Here is a 19,742-nt window from a genome sequence, read left to right as displayed (position 1 = left end):
ATTCAAGTCGAGGTATCATGGTGGTTCAAAGCTGGATGGTATGTTAATATTCTGGATGGAAAGATGTATCGAATCTACTTCAAAGCTCATGTCTGTGATTCAGTGCATTACCGACAAATCTAGCAACAGAAGCCAAGGATGAGTTATTATATTTGCAGTTTTCTTTTACTGTTTTCTATAGTGGAAATCCCTGGTCAGATCATGCTAGCTAATGCTCTCAAATGAAAACCCAGCTCATCAGTGGTTTGCTCTTAAGCAGAAATCCCTGGGTGACTGAGAAAACCATCTGCCTCCCAGGCTGAGTAGAAAAAAGCATATCCATTAGCCTGTCCTACTTGTTTGTGTTTCACTGCCACACTAGTAATAAAGCTAATTAAGCACTTTGCTGCATTGTACAGCATTTGTCCAGAATGAGTTGCACATTTTAATAGGAAACATATGGCTCTTGACATGCTACACCAGTTTCATGTGCCTAACCTACTGCTGAACTGCACGACATCCTGGCTGCCTTCTTCTGAGGAATCAGGTTGAATCTTGAGGAATGAGCCTGTTCATTTGTGTCTTAATAAGATCTTCCTACAAAGCAATGTTATGAAATACAAACCGAGGTTTTTTTCAGTTGGCATGAGGAGCTACAAGTAGCACCCTCTCTGCTAGCCTGGCGTCCTGGTGAGGTGGGAAAAATGCAACTTGGGATTGATTTTGTGCATTTTTAGTTTTGCCCCTCTCAAAGTTTTGCTCCCGGCAGGGGAGCTGTAGTGTCACCATCAGCCTATACAACAAAGAGGACATGCTATATCAGAGTAGATTAAGCAACCCCTCTTCTGGGGTGACTTTAGTTTCTTCCAATTTAATGCAGGGATGGTGATGTTTACTGGCTTGTTGCTCTTCCACTTCCCGTCCTTAAGACTTTCTCTTTGGATGAATAAAGATCCTCAAATAGTTGACAATAGGTTAAAAACAAAGAAACAAAGAAACAAAAAGAGAAACAAACGCAGGTTGCAGTTACCTAACAAGATTCCAAGAAAAATAATGAAGCACAAGGAGAGTTTCTATCATGTATTAGACTGATGTGTCTGGGAAGAGGCTTCCAGGGACACTGCCCTTCCATCAGGTCTGACAGCATTTAACACCTTTAACAGCCGCACTGTCACTAATAGCTCAGTCACTGATGCACACAGCAAGCCTGATGCACTTGCTCCAAACACTTATTTGTTCCCTGTCTTCAGCATTAGGCATAAAATGTGCAGTCAAGCACTTGTGCCTTTCAGGAGAATGAGTGGGATGTCTTTAGAAATATTCCTCATTTAACTCTTCCCTCTTCTGCAGCTGTACGTAGAATTCATTTATGCTCTAGCAAACAGTGCTTTGTTTCTGCTAAATGTACAGCTTGATCTGAATGTGGCCAACCCAGCCCACCAGCTGCTGTTACATGCACTGGTCATCAGGGAGCTTGTAAGAAACAGATCAGCTTTTAGAACTGCGATTAAAGATAATGCTGCTTCCCAAAACAAAGCAGGAGTTCAGTTATTGGCAGTACCATAAATTATTGCAATTTTAGTAAGAATGCTCTGGATGGGCTACGATAGACCCGTTGAGGGTCAGTGTGGCCCTCAATCATATGCTGATCTTTTTGAAGCTGAAATTGTTGGTGGGCCATTTACTTCATCTACTGTTGAAGTTCCCTCTTACTGAAATGTGAATGGTGTTTCACGTGTTTCTGAGCATATAAAATAAAATTTCAGCTACGCATGGAACTACGTGGAAGTTTTCTAAGCATCCCAGCGTTGGATATTTTGTTCCTTTCTTTCAGTACTCACTCATGGATTTGTTATCCAAAATGGTGGTTGGCCAGCCTCATTTTGTCCGGTGCATCAAGCCAAACAATGACCGGCAGGCAAACAAGTTTGATAAAGAAAAAGTGCTGGTTCAGCTGCGTTACACAGGAATTCTGGAGACAGCAAGGATTCGAAGACAGGGTTATTCACACCGCATACTCTTTGCTAACTTCATAAAACGGTAATATGGATGTGAAGAAGTGTTTTTTTTCTCTTGCGTCATTGCTGCTCAGAGTTTGATAAGCATGACTTTGGCATGGTGTTTAAAAAAATACAGAGATGTTTTCTGTTACAAAGATGATTGCAGACTGGATGACAAAATAGATAAATGACAAGATTTGTGAGTAGGGAAAGATTATGCATCTCAGGATGATTGTTTCAGATTCCCTGTGCATTGGGTAGAAATTGACTTGCTTATAATCTGAAAGTTTTCCTCAGAGATTTGAGGGTTAGGAGTTTAATGCTTCAAATTGGAGTGGAGAATTTGGAGAATTGTCCCCATTCCTCCAGCTTCTGACATACAGCACTGTGCAACATGTGCTTTTGGCAGGGATTGATGATAATTTGGAACTGCTCATTTAGGGCTGAGAAGTTCATTAAGTGCATAGTTCTGTTTAAAATACAATTTCTAAGTATTGACCATTTGTTAAGAAGAATAATGAATAATGATAATTTTATATAATTAGATAATTAACTCTCTTCTCCCACTGCCTCCAAAAATGAATTCTGAGTACTTAGCTTGTAGTCCTCTTTTGCAAATAAAGACCCTGAATATTTGCCTCAATCAGAACTTAGATTTCTGAAATGGAAAGCAAGACTGGGAAAAAGCAAGCAACAGACACTCAGACAGAAGTGCTTAAAAGTAATAGTGCCCTAGAAAAAGAGAGCTAGCCATGGAGTGCTGCTGGTGCACAAGGAGAGAGAGGAAGGACAAAGTGATGTTTTAATAGCATAGTTTCTGGAAAAAGTATTGCTGGAACTATTACAGTCTTGGAAGAGTGCAGTGTGGGAAAAAGTAGTCATCACTGCACCAAGATGTGCTGTGGCTTTTAGCTGCTACTTTTTATCAAAAACTGTACTGCTCTGGTAAAGGAAAGAAAATCAGTGACCACAATGAGGAAGCTCTCCAAAGAGCGTGACCCTGATGGCAGTGAGGCTGTGCAGGTCTCAAGCATAGCTGATACAGTATTACATAAAAAGAGATCTTTAACAGGTACGTATCTCCCTGGTTTTTTATTATTATTATTATTTGAAACTTACAGTAGGAATTGGTAGTGATAATGCAGGAAAAAGCATTCTCTCATTTTTTTATTATTCTCTGTGGGAATTGTTACTTTCATCTAAAGCTGGTAGAATCCATACTTAGCATATGAAGGCTCAATAACTAGGAAAAAAAAAATAGAATGCAGTGTCAGGAAGCAGACATAGTATATTAACATAATTTTTCTGAATTAAAAAAAAAAAAACAACAACCAAAAACAAGATAAGTACAATTCAATTTGCAGTGAGGCATTCTAAAAAGTCCTGGAACATGCAAGTACACTTCTACCTGCCAGCTGAATTTGTATGGTATGGGTAATTTTCAATCCAAGGAAGTAACAAGAGCTGGGATGCATCTCACATAATGTTAGCCCTCTAAAAGGTAGATGATCTAGAACAAGAATTAAGATATGAAATCTTCATGACATTTCTAGCTATGACAGAGACTAATTTAGACAGAAGATCTTCACAAATACTTTTATTTTACCAGTGAAATAATTCACAGAGTGCAGTCAGAGCAACAAAGAACTGGCACACAACCCTGCTTGAGCTGCACACTTTTTAAAGCCTCCCAGTGTTGGTATAGAATTAATATCCCTCCAGGGTGTGCAGTATGTCACTTATCTGCTTTTAATTGAATTTCTCAGCGCTATGTATAAATCACAGCAGTTTTCTTGGTGTACTCTTCGTTTTTTTCAGTGCTATGTTTTCTTTCATGGAACTGTTTTTATTAATGTAAATGAATGGTTTAGATATATTTGCAAATACTGCTTGCTGTTAATGGAATAAAGAATAATCTATTTGTCTTTAGGTATTATCTCATCTGTTACAAAACAAATGATGATCCTCCAGTCAGCCCAGAAACTTGTGCTGCCATCTTGGAAAAAGCCCACCTTGACAACTGGGTTCTTGGAAAAACTAAAGTAACCTTTCGTATTTGCTGTTGTTTTATATGTACAGTACATATACCAAATCAGCATTATTGCAGCATGTCACTGTTAATTTACTAGGCAGTTTGTTTTCTCAATCTCTTTACTCATTTGATTGGAGTTGTTCTTGGTCTCTTCTGGTACTAAAACAAAACCAAAGCAAACAAAAAATATTTTGCAGAACTGTTCCTTAGTATCTGGCTGAAATCCTGACCCAGTAATGTGTTAAAATTCTGATCAACTGTAATGATGCCACAGTCTGCCTTACAATGTGACCAATGATGCTGCTTGTATTGTATTTCTAAAAACGTGATAGTAAGAATCCACTTATTCTTCTTCCTTGGAGCAACCAGACTCACAATGGGAGGAGAAAAGGTTTTGGCCAGTGGGAGCTCATATCAGCTTCATGCTTGATAAAATAAATTTAATTAATAAGCTATGCCTTAGATTTAAACTTGGAAGTAAGACATTGAAAGTTCCAGATTTGGATCACCTTTGTTGAAGGAGAGAGTAAAGTAAAACAATACTACAACAAACAAGATTCTTTAACAAAAATGATCTATTAGGTAATAGAAGTAAGAGGTCTGCTGGCACCAACTTGTAACTTGTAGATTCTAAGTAGATTGAGTGAATACCAGGACTGCGGGGGCCAGTTTATGTAAGCCATAGTAACTAAAACCACTGCCTGTCTGCTTCCTCTTTTTAAGGTATTTCTCAAATACTATCACGTGGAACAGCTGAATTTAATGCGCAAAGAGACAGTTGATAGGATTATATTGATTCAAGCTTATGTCAGAGGATGGCTGGGCTCAAGGAGATACAAAAAGATAAAGGAACAAAGGGAACAAAGCGCTATTAAAATACAATCAGGTAATAGCTTTAAAACATTTGAAGATTTGCTTAAAGTTAGCACGTGTATGCAGCTGCGCTTGCTGGATATGGATTTTGCTGTTTTACTGTTATATTTTACAAAATGTCTGATACTTCATTTCTGCTCTTGTGAAGAAAAATTTCTTCTGAACAGTTTATGACGGTCTTCTTACTGAAGTTGCATTTATCAATATTACCTTTAAAGACAATTTTTTAAGTGGAAGGATGTGATGCTGTAAATGATAGTGTTATTAATAATATTCTAGCATGCTCTGTCAAGGTTGTGTAATATAATAATAAAAATATAATGGATTAAACATCCCAGATAATAAGACCAATTACACTGTTGATGGAGACATCAGCTGAAATTTTTAATACATTTCATACATCATCCTGCTGTACATTCTGATTCTCCTGTGTTTTGTATTCATTTCATTCATAGTAACATAACTCGCCAGAAAATGTAATTTTAATGGAGGTTCATAGTGCTTAGGCTTGTTTGCTGGTTTTGGAAAGATAAAGCCTGCAAAATTTTTATAAAAATATTTTAATGGAAGTCTGTAATTCCTTCCAGACTTATTTTATTCTTAAACCCTTTTGTGTACCTAATGGATTCTTGATTTTTTCACATCTCTTTCCAGCTTACAGGGGTTTTGTTGCTCGCAAAGAATACCAGAATGCAAAACAGAATCAAAAAATTGAAAAATACATCATCAGACTTCAAGCAAGTAAGAATTGTTTGCTTTCCTGGTTTTTAATGTTCTACCCAAACAAAATACGTTGATCCAGATTCTTTGCTCTGACCTAAGCACACTACTGACTATGCTCATTTACACTTTCTGAGGTATAATTTATCCATCATGTAGCTATCTGCAGAGGTTGAGGCAGATTGATGTATTCCACTACTGGTACCTCAAAGCAGCAGAGTCATGTTCTACAGCTATGAAGTGGGCTGGCAAAATGCCATAGCAAGACCTTTCACTCCCAGTCTGATACATCTAATTATTGCAGCTGGTGCTGCTGAAACCCCGTATGACATGATCTGCATGTAATGTGTGTGTTCATGCTGTTCTGCTAGGAATAGGTTTTGTTACGTATCAGTGATAGTTGTTACGTTTGAGAAGACGACAACCTGTACTTGCACTCATGTCTGACTTCTTTTTGCCAGGGCTCAATCTGAGCTAGCCAACTAGTATTTCTCTTCAGCAGCAGTTATCACCTTGCACCTAGTTGTATGCTATATCTTTTTCCCTTCCTATATTTCTTTCTCCCCTGTCCCTGCAGAGACATCCCAAAGCCAGATGTCGTCTAGGCAGCTCTGAAATAAGTGTCTATACAACTAAAGAGGCACAGGTCTGAAAAAAATTGGCTCAAATCTGCAGTGCACCTTCAGTAATTACAAAGGTGGTAACCCCAAATATAATCTAATGTTGCCAGTAAGCGAGCTATCTAGATCTAAACTATCTCCAGTATGCCTCTGTGGGCATGTACCAACTCTAGTATTGGTTTTAGTCATTGTCATATGCATCTGTTAATGGCACTGAGCCAATGTTACCTCTCACAGTAATTTTTTCCTATTTATTCTTAAAGCAATACAAAACTCCTCTTCTGGTTTGAAAACAGTGTTGAGACAGCTACTGTCTCAAAAGAAAGGTTTCAGCCAACTTCAAAGGTCAGACATTCATAAGTCTAAAGAGAGCATACTTGGCTTATGTGGCATTTCCACTGACAGTGTCACTTGATATATTTTAAATATCTCCTATTGACTTTTTTTTTTGTATAGAAATAGAATGAGAATTTGCTCAGGAAGTCCAAGAAACTGGGGAAGTATACAAAGTGCTTTATAATTTGCACTTTTTGATAGCCTTGTCAGGTAGCAGTATGAAACCAATTGTGCCATTTCCAGTAACTATTTTGGTTCCTTTAACTTACATCCAGTTATCAGTAAGTAATATATGTGCCTTTCATACAGTGCTTCTTACACTGATTCATAGCATCTAGAGGAGCCCAAGCTAGTCTAAATTGTGAGGAGGGAACACTAAAGAAAAGAAAAACAAAACCTAGCATAAAGTTTTATGAACACACTAGAACAGACTACTTATTCTCCTTTTCCATTCTTAAATGAGCCTGACCTTTCCTTGTAGTGCAAAACACTCAGCAGAGCTGGAGTAAGTAAGCTCCCATATCTACCATCTCCTCAGGATGGTTAAATCACCAGAATCCTCTATCACTGCAGTTTTGATGCTGCATTTAGAGTTGGAGTGCAATGGAAACATTTGGACAAAACACTATCTTGTTCTTTTTTTGCCAAGGATTAGCAGATTTGTGCTGAACGCATCAAACTGCAGGCCTGCCCAAATCACAGCGCTGCGGAGAGTGTGCCAGTTTCCATTGGGAAATGATTTGCAAGTTCAGGAATTTTTGAAGCAACACCCCAAGCGGGATGCGGTTTCTGAATGTGTCACCTCAGTGTAGAACCCTAAAAGTGACTAGATGTCTAAATTCCTCATAGTCAGCAGAACCTAGATTTTGATTCATTTTTTCTAAACCACCAAATGCTTTGGTAGAGATATTTGAGATGTCTCAGGTTGGCCCTTCTGGCCTCTAGCTTTAATTCATGTGACACGCCCATTTTTCTCTTCCCAAAAAGCCCCATCTGCCTTGTCCTTTATGCCAGCTCCATGTGGATGCCGTGGGCATCCTGAAGCACTTCAGATGGCGCTCAATAGCCATATGCCAGCAAGTGCATCAAGCCTCTAGTGACTAGGCATTGACTTTAATGAGAGCTTGGAGACAAAGGACAATTGTAAACACATTCATACACACACCTCACTTCAGTCACCTTTACCTGGAGTGGAATCCCAGCCCTTAAACTACCAGCTGGTATAATGGTGAGGGTGCCTGCATGTCAGAGACTCTTGAATTTGCACCTCTCACAAAGTACTGAGAAGAGGATTATGAGCTAGGTCTACTCTTACTGCTGAGCTATAACATTTTCAGATTTTTCTCTGATCAAGTAAATGTTTACCTAAGGAATTAAAGTTGCATGTCTCTGCCAAAAGAAAGGCTGGTATTCTCTATATTGTGATAGTCAGGTATTTCGCTGGGAAATGAGGGACTTGGAGTCACATCAACTGCCTGAAGTAGGCAAAGCAGGTACATGAAGCATAGAGCATGGGGTTCTGGAGGTACCTCAGCAGCAATGTTTCTTTCTATGTCTTCCTTTATTTTCTTTAGTCCAGCAAAATACTGAGAAAAACCTTGGTTGTATCTTCACATAGAACGGCTGCAGCTTTCTGAAATCTCAACAGTTTTTCTGAAAAAAAGTAATTTCAGCTGAACATAACCAGAATTACCACCCCAGTCTGTGTTTCCTTATTTCTCCCTTTTTCTGTTGGTTTACTTCTTCAATACTGTTACCGTATGTCTGAAATTTTGGAGGTATCCATTGTTTGTTGCCTAAGGTTGTTTATATTACGATTTACTATCAGTTGCCAGAGGATACTTACTCAGGAAGAAGAGAAAAGAACTAACTGATGAAAGGAACAAAGCAGCAACAACAATTCAATCTCACTACAGGGGATATAAGGAGAGGAAGAGCTTCAAAAAGAGAAGGTAGTAACATTTTCTGTCTCTTATGTCACTGTGTCCCTTTTCAGTAACTGCATGTGATGTACTGAAACAAATTATTCTAGAGATATATATAGTAATGTATATTCACTTTGAGTTCTTTTAATGTCCATAGGCAATTTTCTTGTATTTTCAAGCCCAGGAGATACTATAATGTTAATACAACCTGTAAATGAATCTCTTTTTGGAATGGGCTCATTGCAAGAAAAGGCTCAAAGAGCAGGAAGTAGGCATCTGCAAGGAACTGCTCTCGTCTTAAGTCAATGTCTGATAAACATAGGAGATGACGAGCAGAAACCTAGATGACTTGCTCAGATCAGACAAAAGAAAGTAAGGGGAGGTGAATCAACACTGTAAACATCCCTGCAACACGGTGGTAGTCCCAGTCTGAAGTGGAGCACTTGCCATCACAGCCTTGTTTTCAGTGACAGCATTTCAGCAACTGTAGAGTGGTCCGGAGAGATAGAGAACAGCTGTAAAGGAGTCCACAGTCTTTCTCAGGAGACAATGGGCAGGAACACTGTGGCCCTAATTCTAGCTATATGCACTGAATTTTCACCATGTTACAATCTACCAAATTGCCATTTGCTACACGATGGTAGTTCACAAAAGGGAACTGCAAAGCTGTCATTATCTTTCATCTCCTTCAACTGTAATTTTCCCCCAAACTCTATTCCATTTAGAGAATCTCTTAGAAAGAAAGAAACTGAGAATGCAGCATCCTCTAGTGAAAAGGAAAAGGACAAAGAACTTCAAGAAAATGAGGAACGTACAGCTAGAGTGAAGAGTGCCCTTCCTAAAACAGAAGAAGAAGCAGCTATCGTTGTTCAAAGCAATTACAGGGGCTACAGAGCCCGTAAAAAAATAAAGGAAGAACGCAAAAAAATAGCAGAGGAAGAATTATCTGTTGTGGAATATCTTGAAGCACAGCTGCAGCCAGCTGAAGATGTTACACTGGAAGAAGCAGAGAATGAGGAGACTCAAGGAGAAGGTGTTGATGATAATGAGCACACTGGGAATGGTGACATAGGAAATTTACAGGAGCAAAAGGTAATATCTACTAAAGAGAGAGCTTCTGTGAAGCAGAGGCCTGCAGTAGAGCATTCTGATGAAGGTGAAGAACAGGCATCCTCGAAGGAATCATCCAGCAAAGCTTCTGTCAAAATCACAGCTGAACCTGGTCCTCAGCAGGAGCAAGCTAACCAAGACACGCTCAGCGCAGATGGGCAAAATCAAGAATCTGCTGTGGTCCAGCCTGAGACCAACAAGGATATGGAAAGAAACGATCTAAAACAAGAAATGATACCTACAGGATGTAAAGGAATTGTAAGAAAAGAGTCTGTAAGAGGTTCACAAAAGCAAACTGAAGCAGAACAACAAAGTTTAGAGGACAAAGAGAAAGCAGCAGTGGTTATTCAGAGCAATTACCGGGGTTACAGAAGGAGAGGACAACTCAGAAAAGAAGGGAAATTACCTTGCAAAAGTCAAGAGAACACTGCAAAGGAGTCAACAGAAGCAGTACACATTCAAAATAAAGATCCCCAAACAAAAAAAAATAAGGAAAGCACTGTGAAAGAGGCTGAGGGCTCTAAGACACAGAAGGGAGGATCTGAAAAAGAGACTTGTGATTTGGCAGCCTTTTCACGGCAGGTAAGAAGCTTATAAATGAAATATATGTAACAAGCTGAGCAATGACAGAATGGCAGTCATTTTACTGGCTTCAGTAGAACCAGGTCGTCATTCTCTCAGCTGAGACTGATGTTTTTTTAATGAGCATTGCACAGAAATGCATATTTGGGGCTGCAAGAGAAATACCCTTTTTCAGAAAGAAGGGGAAAATGAAGTTAAAAAACTGGGGAAAAAATTATGTCAGTATTAACCCAAATGCAGAAGCTCTGACTTTCTTTGAAGTATACATTGACAAGGCAAGGCCTTAATGTCTCTGTAAACATAAATGCAAGTTGTTTGTCAATGCCATGAACTTAAACATGTTCAGAAAAGTGTCCTGTTGCAGAAGCTGTTTTGCGTCCCACTGTCACCAAAGCAGCCCCTGCTCACCTGAATGAACCAGTATCAAATAGCAGCAGGACTGGGTGGCAGTGTGGGATTTCCTACGCTTTTCTTTGCTGAGTTGTTTTTTAAGGAGAGGACTGAGAGATTGAGTGTGGTAGAGACCTGCACTGTAGCAGCTGGAGCAGTATGTTTTAAATTCATTCTCCAGTCCACCATTTTATCTTTTGTTACCTTGGAACATATATATCTATATAACAATGGGAAATTCTGTGTTATATCTTTCAGATATCAAAATTATCTGAAGACTACTTAGCATTGCAGCAAAAATTAAATGAAATGATATTGTCACATCAGCTGAGACCTGTGATGATGTCCAAAGATAAGCAAACTAACAACCAACATTCTGCTCATGTTTGTCAGTCAGGTAATGTTGAACCTAACAGTTAGGAAGAATTTTTCTTTTGTCAGCAGGACTGTAAAGAAACAACTCCTATTCATGTTCTCAAGGGCATTTTCCAGAGAAATATCCAAGCCTGTTAGAGATTTACACGTTTACCTTTTTCTTGGTATTTTGTTTCAGTGCTTGTTAAAATTGGTGAATGAATCTTTGTAAGACCTGGTCATAGCATCTCTAGAGGTACATTTATTTGGTAAAAATTCCACATTGGCTCTTTTTTACTCACTGTTGCTCAGTGTTGTATGCAATGGGTAAAATACAAGACTATATTAGGTATTATGTCAAATGTTTTACCAAAGTTGGGCACATTTTTGCTGAGTAAAATTTTAAGCTACCCAGAAGTGCAATTGAGTCTATCAAAAATTCTAATTCCTCCTAATGTTGATGGGAATGACTTTAAAATTATAAGTAAATTCGTATTAGTAATTAGCATCCTTTTAACTTCTGTAGTTAAGAGTATACTACTTGTGAAAACATATTCCAAAGTTACTTATGTTCCAGTTAGTATGGGCAGTGGGTTCCCAAAATACAACCAAGACTGTTTGACAGCTGAAGGTCTCATGAATTCAACAAGTGAATAGGATAAAACTGTATCAGCAGCAGAGTAGTACAGAGTCCTCTCTAAGCATTGATATAAATTAGCTCCACAGGAGACAAAAGGATGCCAGAGTTTATCACCTGTGAATGCAATCCCACTTAAAGTGTTTACCAGTCAGCCACTTACCTTCACTTCATCTTGGAACATGTCACTATTCTATACCCCTGCAGTGTCATAATACAGCGTTTTCCCAATGATGAAGTGTGTGAAAGTGCTGCTTGTATCCTTTTTAACACAGATGTAACGAGTGTCATACATTTCTTTGAACCAAGTCCTAACACTTTGTAAGTCAACCATGAAAATAGTGTTGAGTTGCATAAGAAACCAGGACTTTAGCCTCATTTTGATGAAAAGAAAGAAATTTAATTTTTTACAAAATGATGCTATGTGATATTAACAAAAGAATGTATTTTCTTCATTTTTTTTTTCTCCCAATAAATATATGACATGACAACACTTTATTCTTTTGTGCACTAGGCATGGTATTTAAGAAAATTTGGATTTGATACTAGGCCCCTATTTTCACTTTCTCTTTAATTTACAGGTGCAAAAATTAAATGCTTGTTAATAATGTCTAATTGTCTTTTGCAAAAAATTTCAGCAATGGTACTGGTAGTCTATCTTTGGACAGTGTTTTCTTTGACTTTTTCAAAGGTAGATGCTTTTAGAATGGAATTGCGGGTGTTATTCGACTACGAAGCTGGACTGAACTCCTACCTTGCCCTTAAACATTGTATGCCATGAGTTAGGCAACTGTGTAAAATAAAGACTTGAGGTGTTGTGCTGCAGACTGCCATGCTAAAGTGAGGCAGGAAGACGTGAGTGATGCACTGTATTTTAAATAGGGAGGAGCTTTCTTGTTTTCTTCCCTGCATTGTGTTTCAGTATGATTTATACACATTTACAGTTTTTACTTTGGGTTTCCCTCTTGGGCCATTTTTGTTTTCCTGCCCTACAGCAGTGTTTGTTGAGCATCAGCTGTTCTTCAGATCACGTCTATATCTTATTATTCTGGTGGTTTGCACTTATTTATACACCTTCTTCAGCTTCATTAGTTTCTTACATCATTTTATAACTGTAACATGAGATGTGTATTTTATGGCTTTATGACAGATAGCAATGCTTGTCTGCCTTCATCAGTGGATAGGTGGCCTTTATCCATCTGAGAATTTACTGTGATAAAATATCCTATTATATTGCTATCCACAGAAGGGGAGGAACTGTGGGAAAGCTGGATGGCAAACTGTGACAAGTGTTCAGATTTTCAAAGCTGTTTATTTTAATAAAAATGTAAATCCTGCAGTTTAAAGAACATTCAAGCCAAAAGTTTTAATGAATATTAAATCTACAAGGTTAAGTTGCTCATAAGTGAATTTATTTGTATTTATAAAAATGCATTAGGCACACTGTACAAGGTTCCTAGAATAAGCAATATTCCCTGTAGCTCAAATCACCGACTCAGTTGCATCTGCTTACTAAATACATTCAGCTAAACAAAATGGCTGCATCCCATTTGCATCCCAAAATGGCTGCCCCTTTGGGCTCCTAGTGAGCCTTGGGGTCATTTGAGGTTAGAACAGATGCACAAATGTAGTAGGCCACAGTGTAGTTTTTGAGGTCAAAAACTGAAGGAAGGGAACTTGATCATATGGAAACAATTATCTTTTTTTCCACCAGATGAATAACAATGCCCATCCTTGTAAGTATTAAATGACATTGCAAGTACAAAATCTCTGGAAGAGAATTTTCTGTATTTAGACTGAAATTCTCATGGTACAAGGCACTTCAGAGCAGCCAAGAACCCGTTCAGCTCCACAAAGCTGTGACACAGGTGGGGTCTTCACCCGGAACCCCCCTGCTGCTGAGCACTACTTACACAGATTTCCTGGGCAGCCTTTACAGGGAAGAGGAAGGTCAATAGCTGCTAATTTTTTATTATCATATTCTGTAGTTCCGGTTACTATACCTGCATTTTTCTGGTTACTTCCAGTCTCCTCAGCAAAACCCAGACAATTACTGGATCTCCTGCCTGTTTTTTCTTCCTGCTTTATTCTGGGGCTGGCTTTATCCTTCCCATCTGCATAAGATGTGGAGCAGTACTGAATGAAACTAGTACCATGTCACTTCAGTGACATGCAGACAGGTTTAACTGTTTCTCCAGGTGACCTAATAAATAAAGACCTTTCATTGCTCAGATGTTTATCGTAGCTGTAGCCTCTCTATTTCTTCAGTACTCAGTATGTGATCCGTTGTAAGACAGATGATAATTTGCATTAGCATCCATAGATGTAGATTCCTCTAGATTGTTGTCTTCCAAGGTTATCACTGTATGTCAGGATGTGCAGAAGGTTCAGCCTAAAGGACGAGTGATACTGACTCATCTTTATTCAAGCATTTCTTTCCCGTTCTTGAATGTTTCAAATAGACACTGCTTTCCAAATTTTCTGTAGTTTGAAGGAAATCTTTCAGCTTTCAAATTTGTTTGACCCATCTTCCTGTTGGTAAAATCTTAAAAAATAATGTCAGTGAATTTTCAAATGTCTTTGTTTCTAATTTCTCCTATGCATTGCACTAAGGCACGTGGCAGTGCAGCAGCACTGTTTGTGTCTGTGCAACCACAGAGCACAGGCTAACTGCCCTGTGGAAATATAGGAAAATTTTCCTCTTTGAAAGAGTGGTTGGGCATTGGCTGCCCAGAGAGGTTGTGGAGTCACCATGCCTGGAGGTGTTCAAGAAACGTGTGGACGTGGCACTGAGGTTAGTGGGCATGGTGGTGATGGTTGGAATAGGTGATAATAATGGTCTTTTCCAACCTTAATAATTGTATGATTCTTTGAATGGACTTTTATCATTTTTGTGGCATGCATATTTAAATGTTCATTAGGTAGAAGCATCGGTTTTCCCTTTCAGATCAAAAACACAGGACCAGATCTTCCTGCAGATATTTGAAGTTTTAAGCAGAAAAGGCAATAACATATTTTACTGTAGTGCTCTGAAAGAAAGCTTTTCTATGTAATGAAGCAACATATTTTGCCTGTTAATAAGTGAATGATTTTACTCTGTTCTGCTCCATTGCTTGCTGCAGAAAGGTATAGACCATCTGGAAAACAAGCACATCAAACCGACCATTTATCAAGCCTAGATATTTAATTTGCCTTCCACCTTTAACTTGAGTGAGTAAATGATTTCTGGAAAGCAGATTTGCTGCTACAGATTTGTAGCAGCAAAAGGCAAACCTTACTCCGTGCAGGGAATTGTCCAATACCACAACTAACTACTACCACATCAGCTGTGTTTCAGTAGCAACAAGCACACAAATCTAAGCACTGATGCAAATCACAAGTTTACTTTATGGTGAAACAAAGAAAGCTAAATCCATCAAGCTTCTTTTACCCACTGTGTAATTTGAAGGCAAAACTCAGAATGACATTTTCTGTTCTCTGTGTAATTTTATAAAGGAATGGTTGATGTCCGAGCTGAGAAGACTGGCTGCCTCAGGATAATCACAGAATCACAGAATTTTACAGAATCACAGAATTTTATAATTATATAATTATATATATATATAATATAATATATATATATATATAATTATAATGCTTCTGTCCCCTCAGTTCTTCAGAATAGCTTATAGATATGCACAGAGCGCAGGCCAAGATAAAAAGCTGTTTTTTACTAAACCCCCATTGTCAAAATGATTTTTTGAATATGTTTTTGCAGAACAAATAAATGAGAAACATACAACTAATTTCAGTCGGAATAATTGTAATATAGAATAAGAGAATGCTCCAATATGCTTGACAATGATGAATTCAATGATGTAGCAGTATACATTTTATGAATTCTTAAGGGAAAATTTAAAAAAATTAAGCATTATTGGAATCTTAAGATTTTCTTAGAGCCCACAGTTTGATTCCATGTTCTTTTTCCAGATTTTCATGCAGTCAGGATCTTTGATGTAGTTTTTGTCCTACACACAAGCAGTTTGCTGTTTCTTTTGAATTATGTAGAATTTTAAGGGATTGGGCTTTTCTTTTTGTTTTGGGTTGTGGTTTTTGCTGCTTTTTTTTTTTTTTAATTTGGTTTTGTGGGTTTTGTTATGGTGTTGCTTTTTTTTAAGGTATTGTTTCCAGTTAGGCTCCTGTTGGTTTTAAGAATACAATAGGGAAGGTTTTCTTCTACTGTCCCCAAAGGGAAACTCAGATAACTCCAGGAGGCCCACGTGAAATGTAGCAGAGTAACAACAGCCCATGTGGAGCACAGTCAGGCCTGCCATACCATTTCAAATAAAAGAATGTAATTTATATTTCATACAGGTTAGTGAAATGAATTTATTGCACATGAATCTCATTGTTTCATAGGAATTATCCGTACCTTGACTTAGAAAAACACCATTGTTCTCTTACATTGCAAAATGTTAAAAAGTACTTGTTTCATTCATTACGTGAGAAGCCGTCTGCATTTCAGATAAGAAACTAAGACAATGAATGTAATCATTATCCCATTACAATTTAAATGAACATTATTCACTCTGGCTCCTCTGTATATCCATGACCTTTACAAGCCTTTATTTATCATACCTAACAAAAACTTACACGGCTAATTTTGCAGGAGTCAACAATGATGCATTACTGACCATTTCTCATTTGAAATGATCGTGCTTTCTCCTTAATTAAAAAGATGTCTGACGTACAGGGGAGAGGTTTCATTTTAACAGTGTAAGAGTTTCTGGTGGCCATTAGAGAACAAAATATGTTCTTCCTTCTGAGATGCAATCATGTGTAATTAGCACATCTGGGTTATGGAGTCAGAGTTGCTTCATATGAAGCAGTAGATGAGCAGAATGTATTTCATTAGCTCATTGACAGCTAGCTATTTATTCCACCCTCACTATCTTCAATTATATGTGCAGAGATGGCTTCTTTCAGGGACTCGTGCAGCCCATGAGTCAGCATCCAGCCTGGAGCTGGGAGACAACTAGTGGACAGCAGTTTCCGTTTTGTGTAAATTCTTGGTTTTATTTCCTTTAGAATGAAAACATTCTTTCCATTTCTGTAGAAGATTTCTGCAAAAGCAGAGTCCACGAGTTGAGTAAACTAGAGAATGCAGACTAGATTGCAGTGGGTGCAGTGTGCATTGTCACACTGCCCAGTGGTACGTTTTTTGACTTCACACAGAACAGCCTCAGCAGGAGATCTTGGGGAAAACCTACACCATGATAGCATAGAGGTCCGGCCTTTGAATCAGGGAGAGAAGAGATTTAATGCTGTTTCTCCTGTTTGGCACCTCAGTGATTAATATCACAACCCTGCTCAGCTCCCTGTCATGAGCTGGTGGCATTCCAACAGACGCTGCCCCTCAGAGCCTCTCTCTCAGTGAGCAGCACCAACCCTACTAAGGAGAAATCTATGCCAGGCAGAGTGCTGGCATGCTCCAGAGTGGCATTCACTACATGGCATGTGTCCGTGTGGGTCATCAGAGCTCAAATGAGTAAATTCATTCTCCTTTCTAGTCTGATTGCAGAATTGCTCCAAACAGTTGCATTCTTGAGTGACTGCAAGCAGTAGAAGTGGCTAAATGGATGTTTTTTTTACTCTCTGGTGAAATCCTCCTCTCTTTATAGAAGCCTCCTATTCTATGAAGAAATAAGCTTTGCTATTTTCTGTTTTTTCACAGTTACAGCCAAAGTAGAAGACACTCGCCCCCTGAAAAGACCCCCAAGGAGGCCGCGGAAGCCCAAGACATTAAATAACCCTGAAGACTCCACCTACTACACTTTAATACATGTGAGTTTAGCAAGCTATTGTGGGCTTAAACTGCCAGATAATTCCCACCTAAAAATACTTTTTAATTGCCTAGTTCTTGTGTTCATTTCTGATGCAGCGTGAGAGCTGTGCCCTGCAAAAACATCAAATCTCAAACCAGGTTTGAAATTAGTAAGGTGCAGTTACTCTGCTTGGAGCCCTAAATTGGGCCAATATTTACTTTTGTACCTGAACGTATCTACATTTATAATATGCATAAGCAGCATTTGCACTTTCAATACCTAAAATAAGTGCCTGCTCTCTGTAGATTCTTTATAAGTCATGGGGAAAAGCAGGTTCATTCGGAGAGCTATTTTGAGCATATAAATTAGTGCTTGATCTTGCAGAGAGAGCAAATATTAAAATAGGCTGTATTAGTATGCACACTGCAACTTCCTTTACAAATGTGTCAGATTGTGATTATGAAGGAATTGGCAAATACAAACAGCTCAGGAGACTAATGGATTTGAGGGTCTCTATATATAGCCCTCGGTCCAAGTTCAGATACCAAGGTCTGCTTTCCATTCTTGACTTTGGTGCCGTTAATATATGGGGGGGAAGCAAGAAAGTAAGCAAAAAGAGAGAAAGCGTGAAAGCAGCTCAGAAAGCAGTTCCAGCAGAAAAGCAATTAAACTCATTTGCTCGAGGTGCCTGTATGTTACTGACCTATTTTAGCAGCCGGTGAGAGCCCAGCTAATAAAATAACCGTAGCAATTGCTTCTCCTTTCAACAGAAGGTGTCACAGGGGCCTGCAGGGAGACTTGTGTCTGGCATGCCAAAAAAGACAAATACAGCTATGGTTTATTATGGGGGCTTGTAAATAACACAGCTTTGGAACAATTGCATTCTAAAATGAAACGATATTCTTAAAAATAAACTGGTATGTAAGAATAAGATGTGTTTTGTGAAAACAAGATTGGTAAGATAAAGGGCTGAAATGAAAGACATGACACTGTATTCTGTATTGTAAAATGTCTGAGAAGTATAATTCAGTATAATTCTAAAGCAAATGCCTTTTTAGAAAGCTGAGGCAATACAGGCAGGAACATTTTATTTTATGAAAACAAATCTGTTATGCAGCCAACTCCGTATCAGACAAATGGCATCGCATCAGTGCAAACAAAAACTGCAGTGATGTTGGAGACTTTTTCAACAAGTTTTTAGCAGCAATTTTCCAATATATTAGCTAATATTGCTTTCAATTAATTGTGTTTTTCAAGAAACTGTAAAAAATGGAAGTCTGTCTTTCCTTTAGAACTTTAAAATTTACTGGTGAGGTAAAGATTCGCTATCAATTTGTACTGAAGCTTAGGAAGTGAACATACCTCTTCTTCTGCTCTTGGACACTGGACAAGACACTGAGCTCTGATTTGAGATACCAGAAGGCAGTCAGCTTTCCCATCTTTCATGGCTTTTCTGCCTTACAAAAAATCTCCATGACCAACAGCTCTTACAGGGTAATGATTATCATGCCCAGATTACCTGAAAGTTAAAGCACAGTATGAGAACATGTTGGTTTTTTTTAATTTCCTTTGCCTTATGGCCCCTCCTACAAAAGCAGGTATTTCTTTCACATCACACTACAGATGTGAGACAAGTTCCATTCTGACTCATCTTGCGTATCAAGATTAAGTGAAACCTGATGGTAGCCATTGGTCATGCAAGTCACAGTTTACTTGGGACTTTTACTGTTTTGTTTTACAAATCAGTCTATCATTTTGAAATTATATGTCTTGTTGTCTTGTGCATTTGCCTGCCTACTGAGGTGTCCATCAGGACCCCCAATTCTCAGTGGCTAAGCAGTGTACAATTCATAAATTCTAGTCAGTTTCCACTGGTTTGTTGGTTGTTGTTATTTTTTTTTTCCCGAAGCATGGTAACTGATTTTTGGGAGTACCAGTGCTAACACATTCTCAGTGACATGTTTAGTCACAAAGATGCTGAGGTTTTGCTGGTGCACTTGCTCTGTTACTCCACAAATAAGTTCTATGTACTTTCTTTTAACAAACAATACACAACGCTTCCCCCACCAAGCATACTGATGAATTGCATCTTTGCATAAACTTTCTTCTTAGTATTTCTTTAATTATTCTGTGGTTTGTTTTAGAAATCAGTACAAGATGAAAAACGGAAACCAAGAAAAGAAAGGTAATTTTTTCCATTATTTCACTATTGTCTTTTTAGTAGTCTAGACATAGTTCTTAGCTGCACTTCAACTAGGGAAATAAAGCATTAAAAATGCACAGTAATTTGGTGATTCAGAAGAAGGGCATCATACACAAAGTTAAATATGCAATTTTCAGCGACAGAAATCCATTATGGAATTCAGTTGTTTGGTTTTAC

At 38.3% G+C, this 19,742-nt stretch overlaps 1 protein-coding gene across 6 annotated transcripts in view; it reads left to right on the top strand.

The window, feature by feature from the left end:
• MYO3A (myosin IIIA) overlaps window positions 1-19,742 on the top strand; it is a 102,042-nt gene that overhangs the window by 77,469 nt on the left and 4,831 nt on the right. For all 6 annotated transcript variants that reach the window (XM_048951001.1, XM_048950999.1, XM_048951003.1 and 3 more), the window contains 9 exons: window positions 1,814-2,019; window positions 3,910-4,021; window positions 4,735-4,897; window positions 5,539-5,625; window positions 8,389-8,512; window positions 9,211-10,177; window positions 10,826-10,964; window positions 17,272-17,381; window positions 19,507-19,547. In XM_048951001.1, the coding sequence (XP_048806958.1) occupies window positions 1,814-2,019; window positions 3,910-4,021; window positions 4,735-4,897; window positions 5,539-5,625; window positions 8,389-8,512; window positions 9,211-10,177; window positions 10,826-10,964; window positions 17,272-17,381; window positions 19,507-19,547 (1,949 nt within the window). The remainder of the gene's footprint in view (window positions 1-1,813; window positions 2,020-3,909; window positions 4,022-4,734; window positions 4,898-5,538; window positions 5,626-8,388; window positions 8,513-9,210; window positions 10,178-10,825; window positions 10,965-17,271; window positions 17,382-19,506; window positions 19,548-19,742) is intronic.

Source organism: Lagopus muta, chromosome 7 (genome assembly GCF_023343835.1).
Source record: "Lagopus muta isolate bLagMut1 chromosome 7, bLagMut1 primary, whole genome shotgun sequence".
Classification (NCBI taxonomy): domain Eukaryota; kingdom Metazoa; phylum Chordata; class Aves; order Galliformes; family Phasianidae; genus Lagopus; species Lagopus muta.
Note: the sequence above shows the minus strand (reverse complement) of the source record. Positions and strands in the feature narration are given on the sequence as shown.